Source organism: Brachyistius frenatus, unplaced genomic scaffold (genome assembly GCF_029030835.1).
Source record: "Brachyistius frenatus isolate BFR_SWC_R1_liver_20210118 unplaced genomic scaffold, ASM2903083v1 Contig_14, whole genome shotgun sequence".
Classification (NCBI taxonomy): domain Eukaryota; kingdom Metazoa; phylum Chordata; class Actinopteri; family Embiotocidae; genus Brachyistius; species Brachyistius frenatus.
This window is the reverse complement of record NW_027210613.1, coordinates 3,284,915-3,297,365: the sequence shown is the minus strand read 5'-3', so window position 1 is coordinate 3,297,365 and position 12,451 is coordinate 3,284,915. Positions and strand designations below refer to the sequence as shown.

The 12,451-nt window shown below is 39.1% G+C and overlaps 1 protein-coding gene across 1 annotated transcript in view; it reads right to left on the bottom strand.

The window, feature by feature from the left end:
• Nucleotides 1–12,451, bottom strand: part of dnah5 (dynein, axonemal, heavy chain 5) — an 87,258-nt gene that overhangs the window by 25,349 nt on the left and 49,458 nt on the right. The window contains exons 61-69 of the mRNA XM_069693189.1: nucleotides 11,265–11,532; nucleotides 10,416–10,539; nucleotides 9,805–9,912; nucleotides 9,011–9,125; nucleotides 8,327–8,503; nucleotides 4,827–5,030; nucleotides 4,003–4,182; nucleotides 1,270–1,407; nucleotides 69–204 (exon numbers count right to left, since the gene is read on the bottom strand). Of these exons, the coding sequence (XP_069549290.1) occupies nucleotides 69–204; nucleotides 1,270–1,407; nucleotides 4,003–4,182; nucleotides 4,827–5,030; nucleotides 8,327–8,503; nucleotides 9,011–9,125; nucleotides 9,805–9,912; nucleotides 10,416–10,539; nucleotides 11,265–11,532 (1,450 nt within the window). The remainder of the gene's footprint in view (nucleotides 1–68; nucleotides 205–1,269; nucleotides 1,408–4,002; nucleotides 4,183–4,826; nucleotides 5,031–8,326; nucleotides 8,504–9,010; nucleotides 9,126–9,804; nucleotides 9,913–10,415; nucleotides 10,540–11,264; nucleotides 11,533–12,451) is intronic.

Here is a 12,451-nt window from a genome sequence, read left to right as displayed (position 1 = left end):
TGATAGAGCATTAATTATTACATCTCTCTGCTGCCATGGTTACATTTTGAAAGCTTTATGGTACCCACCCACAAGGCGTTTGGTTAGGGCAGCAAACTCTTTGCTCTGTTCCGTCCATCTCTCCTTCTCGCCAGCGAGACCGCTGATGAGGCTGGATGCTGTCTGCATCTTGTGTCTGCAGCGTTCAGCATCCTCCAGCAGTGCCTGATGGGAGAGGGCCCGGAAAACAGGTCAGTAGGTTGATGTGTCTGTTCAGCTTTGTCTGTCTATCCATCCAACTCTTATTCATCCATTTATTCTCTGTACATCTGTATGGATTTATACCCCTCTTTATGTCAGTGTATATGGACAAAGAGTGAACTTTTATATGAACAATTCCTTTGGACTTAAGATGGTCTCTAATCCCACTACAATAGGATACACACGTGGGATTGCTGATACGCAGATGACAAAAAACACATGTACTTGCATGCTATCTTTATCTCATTGTGGATATCCCTCAGGTGCCTCAGTCCAAAAACATGAAGGCTGGGTTCATTTAAACTCAAAATTATCCTTAGCAGTCAATAATTTCTGTTTCTTTAATAAAGACCCGTTTAGGCTTTCCCTTTATTAAAGAGCAAGTGAAAATCAACAGTTTCTGTCTGAGCCCCAAAAGTCTTGCTGGAGATGAACAGCTCTGCGTCTCAATCACAAAATTATAAGAGTCAACTTGGGCAGTCCTGATTTCTTAAACTACTTTAATTACCACATATTTCAATGCCCACCTTCTCATACAATAGACACAATATTTAGCACTTGTGTTCACGAAACATGCTGCTGTAAAAAGGACAGGAGTGACCTGGGACAGACAAATCTCATTGTTCTAGGACATTATGAATTGAACCAAGGCAGCACAAAGACAGCTTTACTGTAGGAATTCAAACTATTGTACAGCACAGCAGGTGAATTATGTAGGTAATTGGATCACCCGTTTGGATCCAGGCTTAAGAGTTTAATGTTATGTGCTATTCAATCCTACCTAAGCAAAATTCATTGTATTATGATTTTATCACTTCAGTGGCTCCAGTGGGAATTTTTCCAAGTAAATGATAAAGGCATAAAGTTCCATATGCAGAAGCAACAATATACCATAAATAATGAATGTCACATCTGCTTTATTGGACATGATGTAATTGTTTTTTTTTTTTTTAAGCACATACTGCTCTTTGATTGAGTGGTAAACTGATTTTATAGTTGTTTTTTGATTAAGTTAGTAAAGCGGTTGACCTGTTTCTCCATCATAGCCTTCTCATATTCCCCCTGTACCACATCCAGCTCTGCCTGCTTGGCATCCAGCTCAGCCTGGGCTTTCTGAAGGTCCACATTAGCTATGGCCAGACGATTCTGCTGCACTGCCAAGTTAGCCTAAAAAAAACAGAGAAGGGAAAGATGGAGAGAAGAAGAGAGAGAGATCTGAGATGCTTTCATTGCACATAAAACCCTGCAGGATTCATAGTCAGTTTTCTTGTGATGAGGCTGTGGAAGATGGAGAAAATGATGAAAGACCAAACGAGGTGACAATGTGAACGATTTGAAAGAAAAGGAGAGAGTGGCGTTGGGAGTGAATGCTTTTTATGGAAAAATAATGGAGGAAACTCTCAATTTAGAGAGATGAACTGATTAAATACTTCAGAAAATGTTTCAGCTCAGGTCGTGACAGATAGCATAAAATAAGCAGGGAGGTGGCAAGGTCGGAAGTACATCTTTTATTAAGACTTTAGAAGTGTAAAGACAGCTTTAAGAATCAAACTGCAGATGCAAGAATAGAGATTTACAAGAGAACCTGAGGGAGGTAGCGAGAAACTGGAGCTAAACAGTGGTGGAGAGCTGACTGGAAGGCCAAAAGAGGAAGAAAGAGTCTGAAAGATGACAGCGGTAGGAAAAAAGGATATTTTCTGGGTAGAACTGAGGCTGTGGAAAAAGCACAGAGGTTTAGGGACAGAGATTCACAGAAATGTTGTGGTGTTTCCTTAGTGTGTGTGCGTCTGGGTGTGTTTGCGTGGCTCGGGACAAGGAAGTCGGGTGCTTTCATTTAATATTAATTGGCATCTGAGAGGACCATCCCTGCTTGTCTTTCTGCCTGTCTGTCTGTCCAACTGTATCGCCGGCTGAGAGTCTAGCTGGCCAGCTTAGATGGAGGCCATCACTGAGCTGGAAACCAGAAAATCAATTTGCTAGGCTGTGTTCCACACTTTAGCTAAAGGTCAGGATCAAAGCAGAGAAGCGAGCGGTTCTCGTGAGGGTTGTAGAGAATATGAGAAAAACAGAATATGTTTGTTTGTTTGCGCAAGAGAGAAAATGAGAGAAGCAGAAGAGAGAGGAAAGCAAATTGTGAGAGATGGAACAAGGGAAAGTGGAAAGGGAGTGAGATATGGGTGGGGTGAACAGAAACATGATGGTGGAGAGAGGATGGAGAAAATTAAACGTTGCAGATGCAAAAAAAACAAGACTGAAAATGAGACCAGCTAACAAGGGGGAAGAAATTAGATAAAAAAGAAGAAGACACAGACAGATGTGAAATTAGAGTTTCATCATCAGGCAATGTTGTTGGTGAACTCGGCAAAAAAAAAGAAAAAAAAAAAAAAGAATTGCATCAGTTAGCTTTTTAAATATTGTAACACATCGGACATTCGCTTTCAAAATATGTGACCTGACAGAATGATCATTGAGATCCTACCTTATTCAAACTCATATTTGCTTTGTGTTCATGAAAGCCTTGAATGGAAGAACCTCTATAAAGGACAGTCATAGACATACAAGACTGACCTTCACAGTGCACTCTAAAAAAAATTCTGGTGTTTCATAGTATACAGTATTTCAATTCACCAATAATGGTCCTGTCTGCTGTTCTTTAGACTGTCCATTTTGTCATTATGAGAAATAATAACAGTGAAGACTTTTTTCAAAAAGGTTTTGGGACATTTGCATGAATTCACTGGGTTAAACTAGCAGGGTGAAAACAGCTATTAGCTAGTGAATATATCTTACATAATCCAAGTGCTGTGAGAGTATAGATATGTATGGTGCCGTATTAGTCAAGTAGTTTGTGTTTGTAGCTGTGTGTGTAAACACAGTGTTTACTGTAGAAATCAGAACATCTCGTTTCTTATGTTGTCGAAAGTCAGAAGAGTTTCTCAAGTTCATTCATTTCAAATCTTTACATTGGTGTGACTTTGATGTTACCTTTTACTAATGCCAGATTTCTAAATAAAATGACGAGTAAATTCTGATCTCACACACAGAAAATCAAACTTATTTCATCCTACAATATAGAGGATCATATCTAAATGGTCAGATACTAATTAGTATGACCTTTCAGTGCCCCAATCAGGTCTCCACTTTGTGACCGTGATGAGGACAGTGAGTTTCATGATTAAGCTGTCTGCATGGGAAAATCCGTTTCTTGGTTTGTATAAAGGGATTAAATTAAAAAAAAAAGGCCCATAAAACTTGACTTGAGATGCACCCAGTTTTATCTTTTTTGTATTTGTGCGCTCATGATCTGTCGATAAAAACCTAATCCTTCCTCAAATTTGTGGCACTTCTATTACCTCCACTGTCCACAAATTGTCGCTGCCAAAATGTGAGAATAATTTTTTTTTTAAATTATTTTTAAATCAGAGACAGTCTGTGCTATTTTGTGTAGCCTGGGGTGTTCCTGCAGAGAAACAACCACTCTCCTCCAAGTGTTTTTTATTTATCAGAATGGACGAATTGGAGAGCATGGATTTTACCCAGGGAGTGTGTGCACACAACTGCTATACATTTATTAGGGTGATGATGATGGTTCTATCACACTGCCTGTCTCAGTACAAGGGATTTTAGCAGCTTGATATATATCCATTTCTGTATAATGCTTTCAACCAAAAAGAATAACTTTTATTAAAAAAAAAAGATTTTGTGCTGCATACTGTCTAGAAACACAAACCACTGTGCTAAATCTACAACACTCGATGTTACCTTCAAGGGCAAGACTTCCTTGTTGATGGAGAAGAAGGAGGCCATGGCTTTGGTCCATGATGCAAGGCCGGCCACATTGCCACACACCCTCTTCGCTGTTTCGATGTTGTAGTCAGGCATTTTAAAATAAGGCTGCAGCAGCTCCACCATTTCCTCATTAATGGTGTCTTTGGGGAATTGCTTCAAGAGAAAGGAAGAGGCAGAAAAAGGGGAACGGGTGTGGGGCAGTTTTAATTGAAAGAAAGGAAATGGGACTTATTTTAGCCTGGACACAAATAATATACTTATCAGCCACACATGAACTCTATCGGAATCTAAAAACATGGAATGCAAAACTACATGAAATTAAAACAGCATGAAATTTGAGTAAAACGATTTGGATTGAGAGAGAAAGACTGGGAAAAGTTCAGGTACTAAAAGATGGAGAGGGGAAAAAGGAAGAGAGGATGTTATTGAACAAAATCTACATTTTTTTTTTTTCCAAGAGTCTTCTTATTTTGGTAAATACACACCGAGATAAGATCATGGTCATCCTGTATATTTTCAGAATAATTTTGAACATAAGAAACTATAACTGATTTTGATGGAAGAGAAGGTACTAATCCCTTCCATATGACTTCCTTGGAGTTCAGTCTGGTCCCTCACTAACGCATGTACAGTACAATGATTTTACCTTCTTTTATGTTCAGTACAGTAAATTAATACATGAGCCACAAAGGATATCTCCTAAATCATGTGTTTTAAGCTATATTTGAGCAGTTTAATGACAGCATCTACACTTTAATTAGATCTCAACTGTACAAATTGGATATTGGTAAGTGCACCTGCAGGCTGCCCAGGAAGTTTCCAGCCGTCATGAGCTTTAAGGATTCCTGCCAGGACGGAGTGTTACAGTTCTTCTCTGTGTCCATTTTCACGGTGTTGACCCGCCTCTGGAAGAGCAGCAGCACGCAGTCCATGATCCGCATAATGAGGTGAGGCGGCCGGCCAAGTGTTCGCACAGTGGCAATGTCTGATGGCTTGATTGTCTGTGTGGGCAAAGACAGAGGAAACAGAGGAGATCAATTTCAACACATGTTGTGTTGTAAGGTGATTAGAGAGAGAATAACTGTGATGAGAACAAAGAAAAATAACTTGTTTTCATTTGAGCATATACTGTAAAGAAGGCAGTGTGTGCTGTAGGAAATACAACCAGAGGAACTGACAAAAAGAGACAGTGAAATACAACATCAAATTAAGTGTAAATTCCAACAGAATGAGAGGCGTTCAGCAGAGGGGGACATGGAATAATCTCAGGGGACTGATTAAAATGAGAGACAGCAGAAGTGTAAAGAAAACGTCCCAGTGAGAGTTGTTTGGCTGCTTCATCAGGCTGCCTGCCTGCTGGACTCATTTCTGCTCTTTCCTCCCTGTTCCATTTCCATTTAGCCCAAGTCCAAAGTGAATCTTCCACAAGACATTCAGCCAGCAGACAATCTGGTTTATCATGTACTTCTACTGTCACCTCTATTATCTTCCGCTTCTCATGGAAATGTCTCAACAGGGTTACGAGCAAATCATTTAGTTACATTCTACAGTATGTACTATAAAAACACAATTGTGGCTACTGTATTTTAGTTTTCTGCTAGCCAGTCAGCTTTGTGGAGATTCCTGTGCAAGGCAGCCACTATTGAAATATTATACAATGATAGTGTTCTCTAACATGAAAGAAAAGCATCCTGTAGGAACACCAGCCTCTGTGACTTATTCCCAGCTATTACTGCTATTGTGCATCAGTAATGAATATTGCTGCTGTAAAACAATACTTCCAAAAATCCCTTTTGTGCATTTTAACAGAAAATATGGGCAGATTGTAGTCAGTTAGTGAGATATGAACACACAAAGTGTAAATCTCATGACCTTCTGGCAAAATAAATACATACTACTTTTACGAAAGTGATGAACAAACACTATACATATAAGACCTTGATTGCAAAGAAAAATGCAATATGATCATCTGAATTTGACGAGGCTAAGCACCTGCAGTCCAGCCGGGCTCTGCCAGACTCTTGCTCAGCTTCGGTTTTCTTCACTGTGACTTTAGTCTGGAAACTTCAGCCAGTCTGAAGGGCGGACCAATCAGTGACCAGTGTCGCTTGGTAAGTGTCATGAAGTTGAAGTCATAACATTTTTTTCTAAATCTAGTTGCAGCAGTGGTGGATCTTTGGTGCATATGATGGTCAATGCTGATTGGTTTAAGGCTGCTCCAAAACTAACCTGAGGTCTACATCCAGTAGGATGAAATGACTGGAAAAAATGTCCTAAAGAGGGTAACCAAACATATATTCACACAGTGAATTTGGATCTTGCAACACCACGTTAGCTGCAGTCTGCCCCTGGACTTAAATTAATTGGTTATGGCAATATTATATTATTGTATTTTTATGGAAACGTGTCATTGTTTCTTATCAGCTGCAAAAGCAAATAAATATATAATGAGTAGATTTACACTTTTTCCAGTGCTGTCTCAGGCCTACAGCAAGAGCAGATGTAACTAATAGAGTGTCCACTACAGAAAACAAAATCGTGCCCTCTCTGTGTTCATCTCAATCATCCAGGTAGTAAAATGTCAAACTGAAAGTAACAATTACAAGAGTCTGACCAGGGTTGCCTGTTTGGAAATCTAAGTTTTCCATATGTAGCAGCAAGATACAAATTCTAATCAGGGCCCTGCCACAGGAGATCTGTATGCAACCATCTACCCAGGAGGACAGCTTTAATTACAATGCAGCTCCAGGCCCCAGAACACCAGACTAAATTTAAACACACCAGCATAGGAAGGCTGTGGGCAAAACCTTCATGCACCTTCACACAGCCAGTCAAGAAGCACTCTAAGTGGAACCCTGGAGCAACACAAAGTAAGAGAGCAAAGCAGATATCAGCAGGGTTTGCATTCAGCCACACACCGAGGCACAAGCAACTGCTGCGACACACAGTTTACTGACAGTTTCTCAACCCTGAGGCTACGTTGTAGAGCAAAATTAATCTGGCACAAAGAGCATACAGGAGTAGAAGACAATGCATGAGGAGTGGTACTGCATCACAGGCTTGATTAAAATTGGTCACAGTAAATAGGTGATGAATATGAACATTGAGCCCTTACAATACTATTCATACTGTACGCAGGCATTCCTCATTGATTAAATATATAATTGAAAATAAATATTGTAAAAAAGTCTTTCAATAATTTGCAGAGAATGTCCTCATGACATTTTCCCCCCTGTGGAAACATACTAACCTGACGTGTCACATGGTTTGTTACACAGAACAATGCAAGAAGCGGCTCTGGAAGTTGTTTAGAAGATACTTGGCAGGTGAATGGGTAAATAATCTTTTTATCACTGGCTTATTTCAATCGATCAGATCATTGCTGTTTTTTTTCCCCGAATGAACAGTTCCTTCTCGCTGTTGTCACACCTAAACCACGGCCATAGGTGTTAGTAGTTTCTCCTAAGATGCTGATTGGTCCGAACCACCGCCGGTTCGGGATCAATCAAACTTATAACATGAAGCTCTACAAGATGGATGTGGTAAACCCATCTGCTTGGCAAATTAAGAAACATAGAGTTAGGTAAAAAAAAATTGGATTGGATTTTCAAGGCGGTAATTTATAGTGTGTTTTAGTCTTTAAGCTATCAATAGGATGGGAGAGTCACAATAAATTGGAGCTGAACCTTTAAACTTTGGGCAATATTTGTCAAGAGGGCTATATCTTCCACACAGTTCTTTCTATACTGATGCAAACCTACTCAAATTAAAACTTGACACTTTAAATTATTGTCCAAGAGCAAACATGTACAACTGTCCAAATTCTTATGATCTGTCTGGACTGTCTCACCAAAACTAGATTGGGATTGACTGAAATCAAATGTTCATTGTCCCGAATGCATCCTACTGACTGATTGAAACATGTATTCCTCATGATGAACTGCAGTCACTTTGCTGATGCTCAGTTTTATCATTCACTGCTTTCATCAGGTTATTTTAATTTGTGCAAATCTTCAGTCTATGAGTAAACTAATGACATTCCCATCATCTTCAGGTGTATTTTGTGTTTAGTACTAATTAGCAAATGTTAGCATGCAAGCATGATTAAAATAAAGTGAGTTAGCGTTTAGTTGTTCTGACTAACGAAAGTTGCCAACATGGCTGTAGACTCTTTGGCTTGTTCACATACAAAACATTTCTTTTTACATACACAACTAGTTTAGACTCAATTCTGTCCAACTGAGAAAAATAAAGCTGATCAGAAATCTGGGAGTTGCATATTCAACATTTCCTATACCTGCAGTGCAGCCTCTGCCTCCTGAAGAGCTGGCCGGGCAGCTGCCAGTTTCTCCTCAGCGATGGCCTTGTCAGCTGAAATACGGTCTACGATGGCCTGAGCCTTGTCCTTCACTTTCTGCACCTCCACCTTCACTCGCTCTGCTGCCTGGGCTTTTACTGTCACCTCCTTCAACACCTGGAAGTATTGACAAAAAAGAAACATCTCAACTTTTAAACCTTATTCAATCAACACAAGAAGAACTGCTAATCTGGTGTCAAATGTTAATGCCATTCATTATTCGAAGCAAACACAGATTGAATCGAGACATACTGTATGGCAGAACTGCTGACATGAACAAGAATTGTAACAATAATTGGGAATACAACAAGCACCCACTTGAACATCCAAGCACAAATTACAGCAGTGGACAAAATTAACGCTTTTCTTTATTTCTTCTCTATTGAATTTTTGTTTAATACTTATTTATTCATTCATGTAACGAAATAGCTTATATTTCACTGCTGATCATCCACATCGACATATACCTGCACATACACTTGGAGTAAAATATAGCAATATATATATAACAGCAGTCTGACATTGTCAGTTTAGTTCATTATGGACTGGGTTGCAACTTTGATCTTAAATTTCTGCGTCACAATTCAAATGTAACAAAATAACATCACCTGTTTCAAAACCTACCATATCAGCCTTGTCATTGGCAACCTGAAGCTCCTTCTCTTTCACTTCCAGTTCTTTGCTGAGAGCTGCGACAGACTCTGATGCCTCCTTCAGCTTTTGCAGACCAGTGTTCATTCTACACCAGAGAAACATTTAACACAGTCAGCCAAACAATATGTTCTTATAGCATAATTGCACCCTGCTACTACTATATAAAATAGACTATCTGGGATACGTCAGCAGGTCTACAATGCAGAATCTTTGGTTTGCTGTGCACCAAGAGGTGAAAATACTTTTAGATTATTGCAAAGGCTTTTCATCCTTTGTAGGTTTATGGTAAAATATGGCCAGAATATCAATTTCATGATATCACTTCAACAGCTGCCAAGGAATCTTGGCGAGGCTTGGGGAGTATCTGATAATCCAACATGTGTGATAAAGGAGCACAGTAATGTTGTGTTTTTCCTCAGATCTGGTATGTCGTTGAAAGGTGTAGTTTATCCTGCACTCTCAAAACATGACTCATGACTGATCTGTTCTGGACAGACCAATCAGATCAATTTGACAATCATTATTTCATTAGTCTGCACCTTAATCATCTGTACACTTGGTGCCATTAGTGAGTTGATAACTATCCCTGATTCCCAACCCACTTTAGTTGCTGGCTTTTCACAGCTTTCCTAAAAACACATCACCAATGAAAGGGAAATGGAAAACTTCCGGCTAAGATGGAATAACAATCGCCCTAAATTCTACAAAGTGCTCAATGTTACCATTTTAACAAATATTGAACTTAATTATTTAAGTCTGTTTACCTGTTGGCAAGAGTCTGTACTTCAGACCTCTTCTCCTTATAGATGGATTTGTAGCCCTGAATGAAGGACAGGTAGGATTTGGGTGTGATGTGCGTAGAGCGTCGGTATCTAGATATAAATTAAATTTGATTAGATTCATTTCATGACATATTTTAAAGTAGGAGAATCATGCAATATTATAACATTTAACCTGTAACCTAATTCAGCAGAATCTTTAATACCTTTCAGAACCACTAGTACTCAGTGTTTCATAAGTAATACGTACATACATTTAAACAGACAGAAAGATAGGCACATGGATAGATTAATAGAAAATTGACAATATAATTATATATATAATAATAGACAATAATAGACAATATAATAATTAAAAGGTAAATTGGCATTTATTTCCTGAAAAACGGCATGATAACTGCAGTATATCAAATTATATTCACCGATTCAGTTCATTTCATTTCAAACCTTGCAACTGGTGACATACTAAGGCAGTAACAACTTTACTTGTACTTTTAGACTTTAAGACTAAGTCTATCAGCCCATCAGTATATATGCACATACGTACATACATACATAGTATTCAACAGTTGGTTGAATAAAGTACTGTGCAGTACCTCTGGAAGTAGTCCACACACTTCTCTGCCACACCGTCCTGGAAGGAGCCCATGCACTGAACCACCTCACTTTTGACCTGAGGTGAGCACTCCATGTCATAGACAGACAGGAAGTGCTCTGAAACTGAAGGACAAAAGGAATGACAAGGAACAGAGTTAACAGGCGAGCAGAGAGGAAACTTGTTACAGCAACCAAACTTTAAACATAAATATATCTAAGCTAACTTCCTGCTTCATACACTCACATTGTCAAAAAGTCAAATTGTTTTTCAAGCAGGAATAACTGCAACTGCATGACACATTATGGATTATTGGCCTTGGTACATCTATTGCTATAACATCTGAGCCATATGACTGACTGAGTCAACAAAGTAGAGAACGGACATTCAGAAACAGAAGGCGAGAGCAGGGCATGATTGGAAGTATTGATATTTTCACAATTCCCTGACAAAAAACACATGTTGAACAGATACTGTTTTTCAGGACAAAACCGATTATACAGTTTAAGAATAGCTGAAAAACTGAAGACCTTTTACATTTTTATAATTTTCAATTACAATCAAGCAATAAGCTGACAGAACCCCTATACTATTGTAAAAATGAACAACTGTAGTCATGCTGCTGGGATTTATGGCAACAAACACAATTTGAGAATTCTTAATTTTGATCTGACTTTCAGTAATTAGGAAACACTCGGAAGACATTCTTAGCAAAGTGACTGAGTGATAACTGAGTGTTATAATATTATCTGAATATTTATTCTATAGCCATGGTTTAATAGCACTTAAATAACAGCAGCCACTCTAAGAGTACAGCAATATCCAACAAAAAATTCCTTTATTGGTGTACCTGCAACAAGAGCGTCTTTAGGCCAGCGGCTGAACCAGTCCATGGTGCAACCAGATATCAGCGCTGGGAACTTCAGCGCCCGGTTGCGGAACTTTTCCCCGACAGGTGAAAAGCACAGAACGACGTGGAGATTATGGCGGACGCGTGACATAAAGTAGTCGTACAGGTTTTCATTGGTCGGTGGTCGTCTGGGAAACTCCCGCTTCATGATAGGGATGAGATCGCTCAGGATCTCATCAATCTCATCACGAGCGAACAAGTTGGACACCTGCAGAGAGAAACACACTCCTATTAAGTCACTGATATCACAATAATATCATATAATATTTGTATGTATACTGAAATTTTTTTACATTTAACATTAGGTCAGGTTTAGAGGTAAAAAAAAAATAATATATATATATATATATATTTGGTAAACTCGTTCCCTTCAAACACATTATTTCATGGATTTCTTCATATTTTATCTGTGTGCTGAAGAAACTCTGAATTGATTTGGTGGTACTGTACTGCATTCTTTCACATTGTTTTGTGTCAGATCACTAAATCCCTCGTTGCAGAGACAGAGAGCATGCAACTGAAAGAGGAGGGAGCGAGAGCATGGGAACATGTGGTGTTGTGGTTACCAGCACCGTGTCTCAAACCATCTGCCGCTTTACTCTCACATAAACAACAACATCACACCAACAACTCACTCTTCCTTTTTGTTTCTAATCTCTGTCACCTCTGTCACTGTTTCTCTAACACACAGCCATCCCAACACTACAGCAACACAAAACTCTCTCACCAACATATACAAACACGACACAGAAACCTCTCACCTGCACACCAACAACGGCCAAACACACATAACACTCTTCCCTGGTCCTCACTTCAATTTCCCTCCCCTGGCAAAGCAGCTGCTGCTTAAATTATTATCTAGCCAGGGAGGTAGAGGAAGGGTGAAAGAGAAGCTGGGGAAAAAGACGAGGATAGCAATGCCATCACGATGAGGCAGAAAGCAGGGGAACACAAAAAACATTAAAAAAAAAAAAAAAGAGGAAGAGGTGGAGGAAAAAGAGCAGGACAGAGGAAGAAAAGATGAGAAAATAAGTTAATAAAAAGTAAACAGAGGTGGAAAAATAAGGGAAAACAGGTGGGAGGTAAAGAAAAAAACGGAGGAAAAAGGGTTGTTAACATGCTGTTTG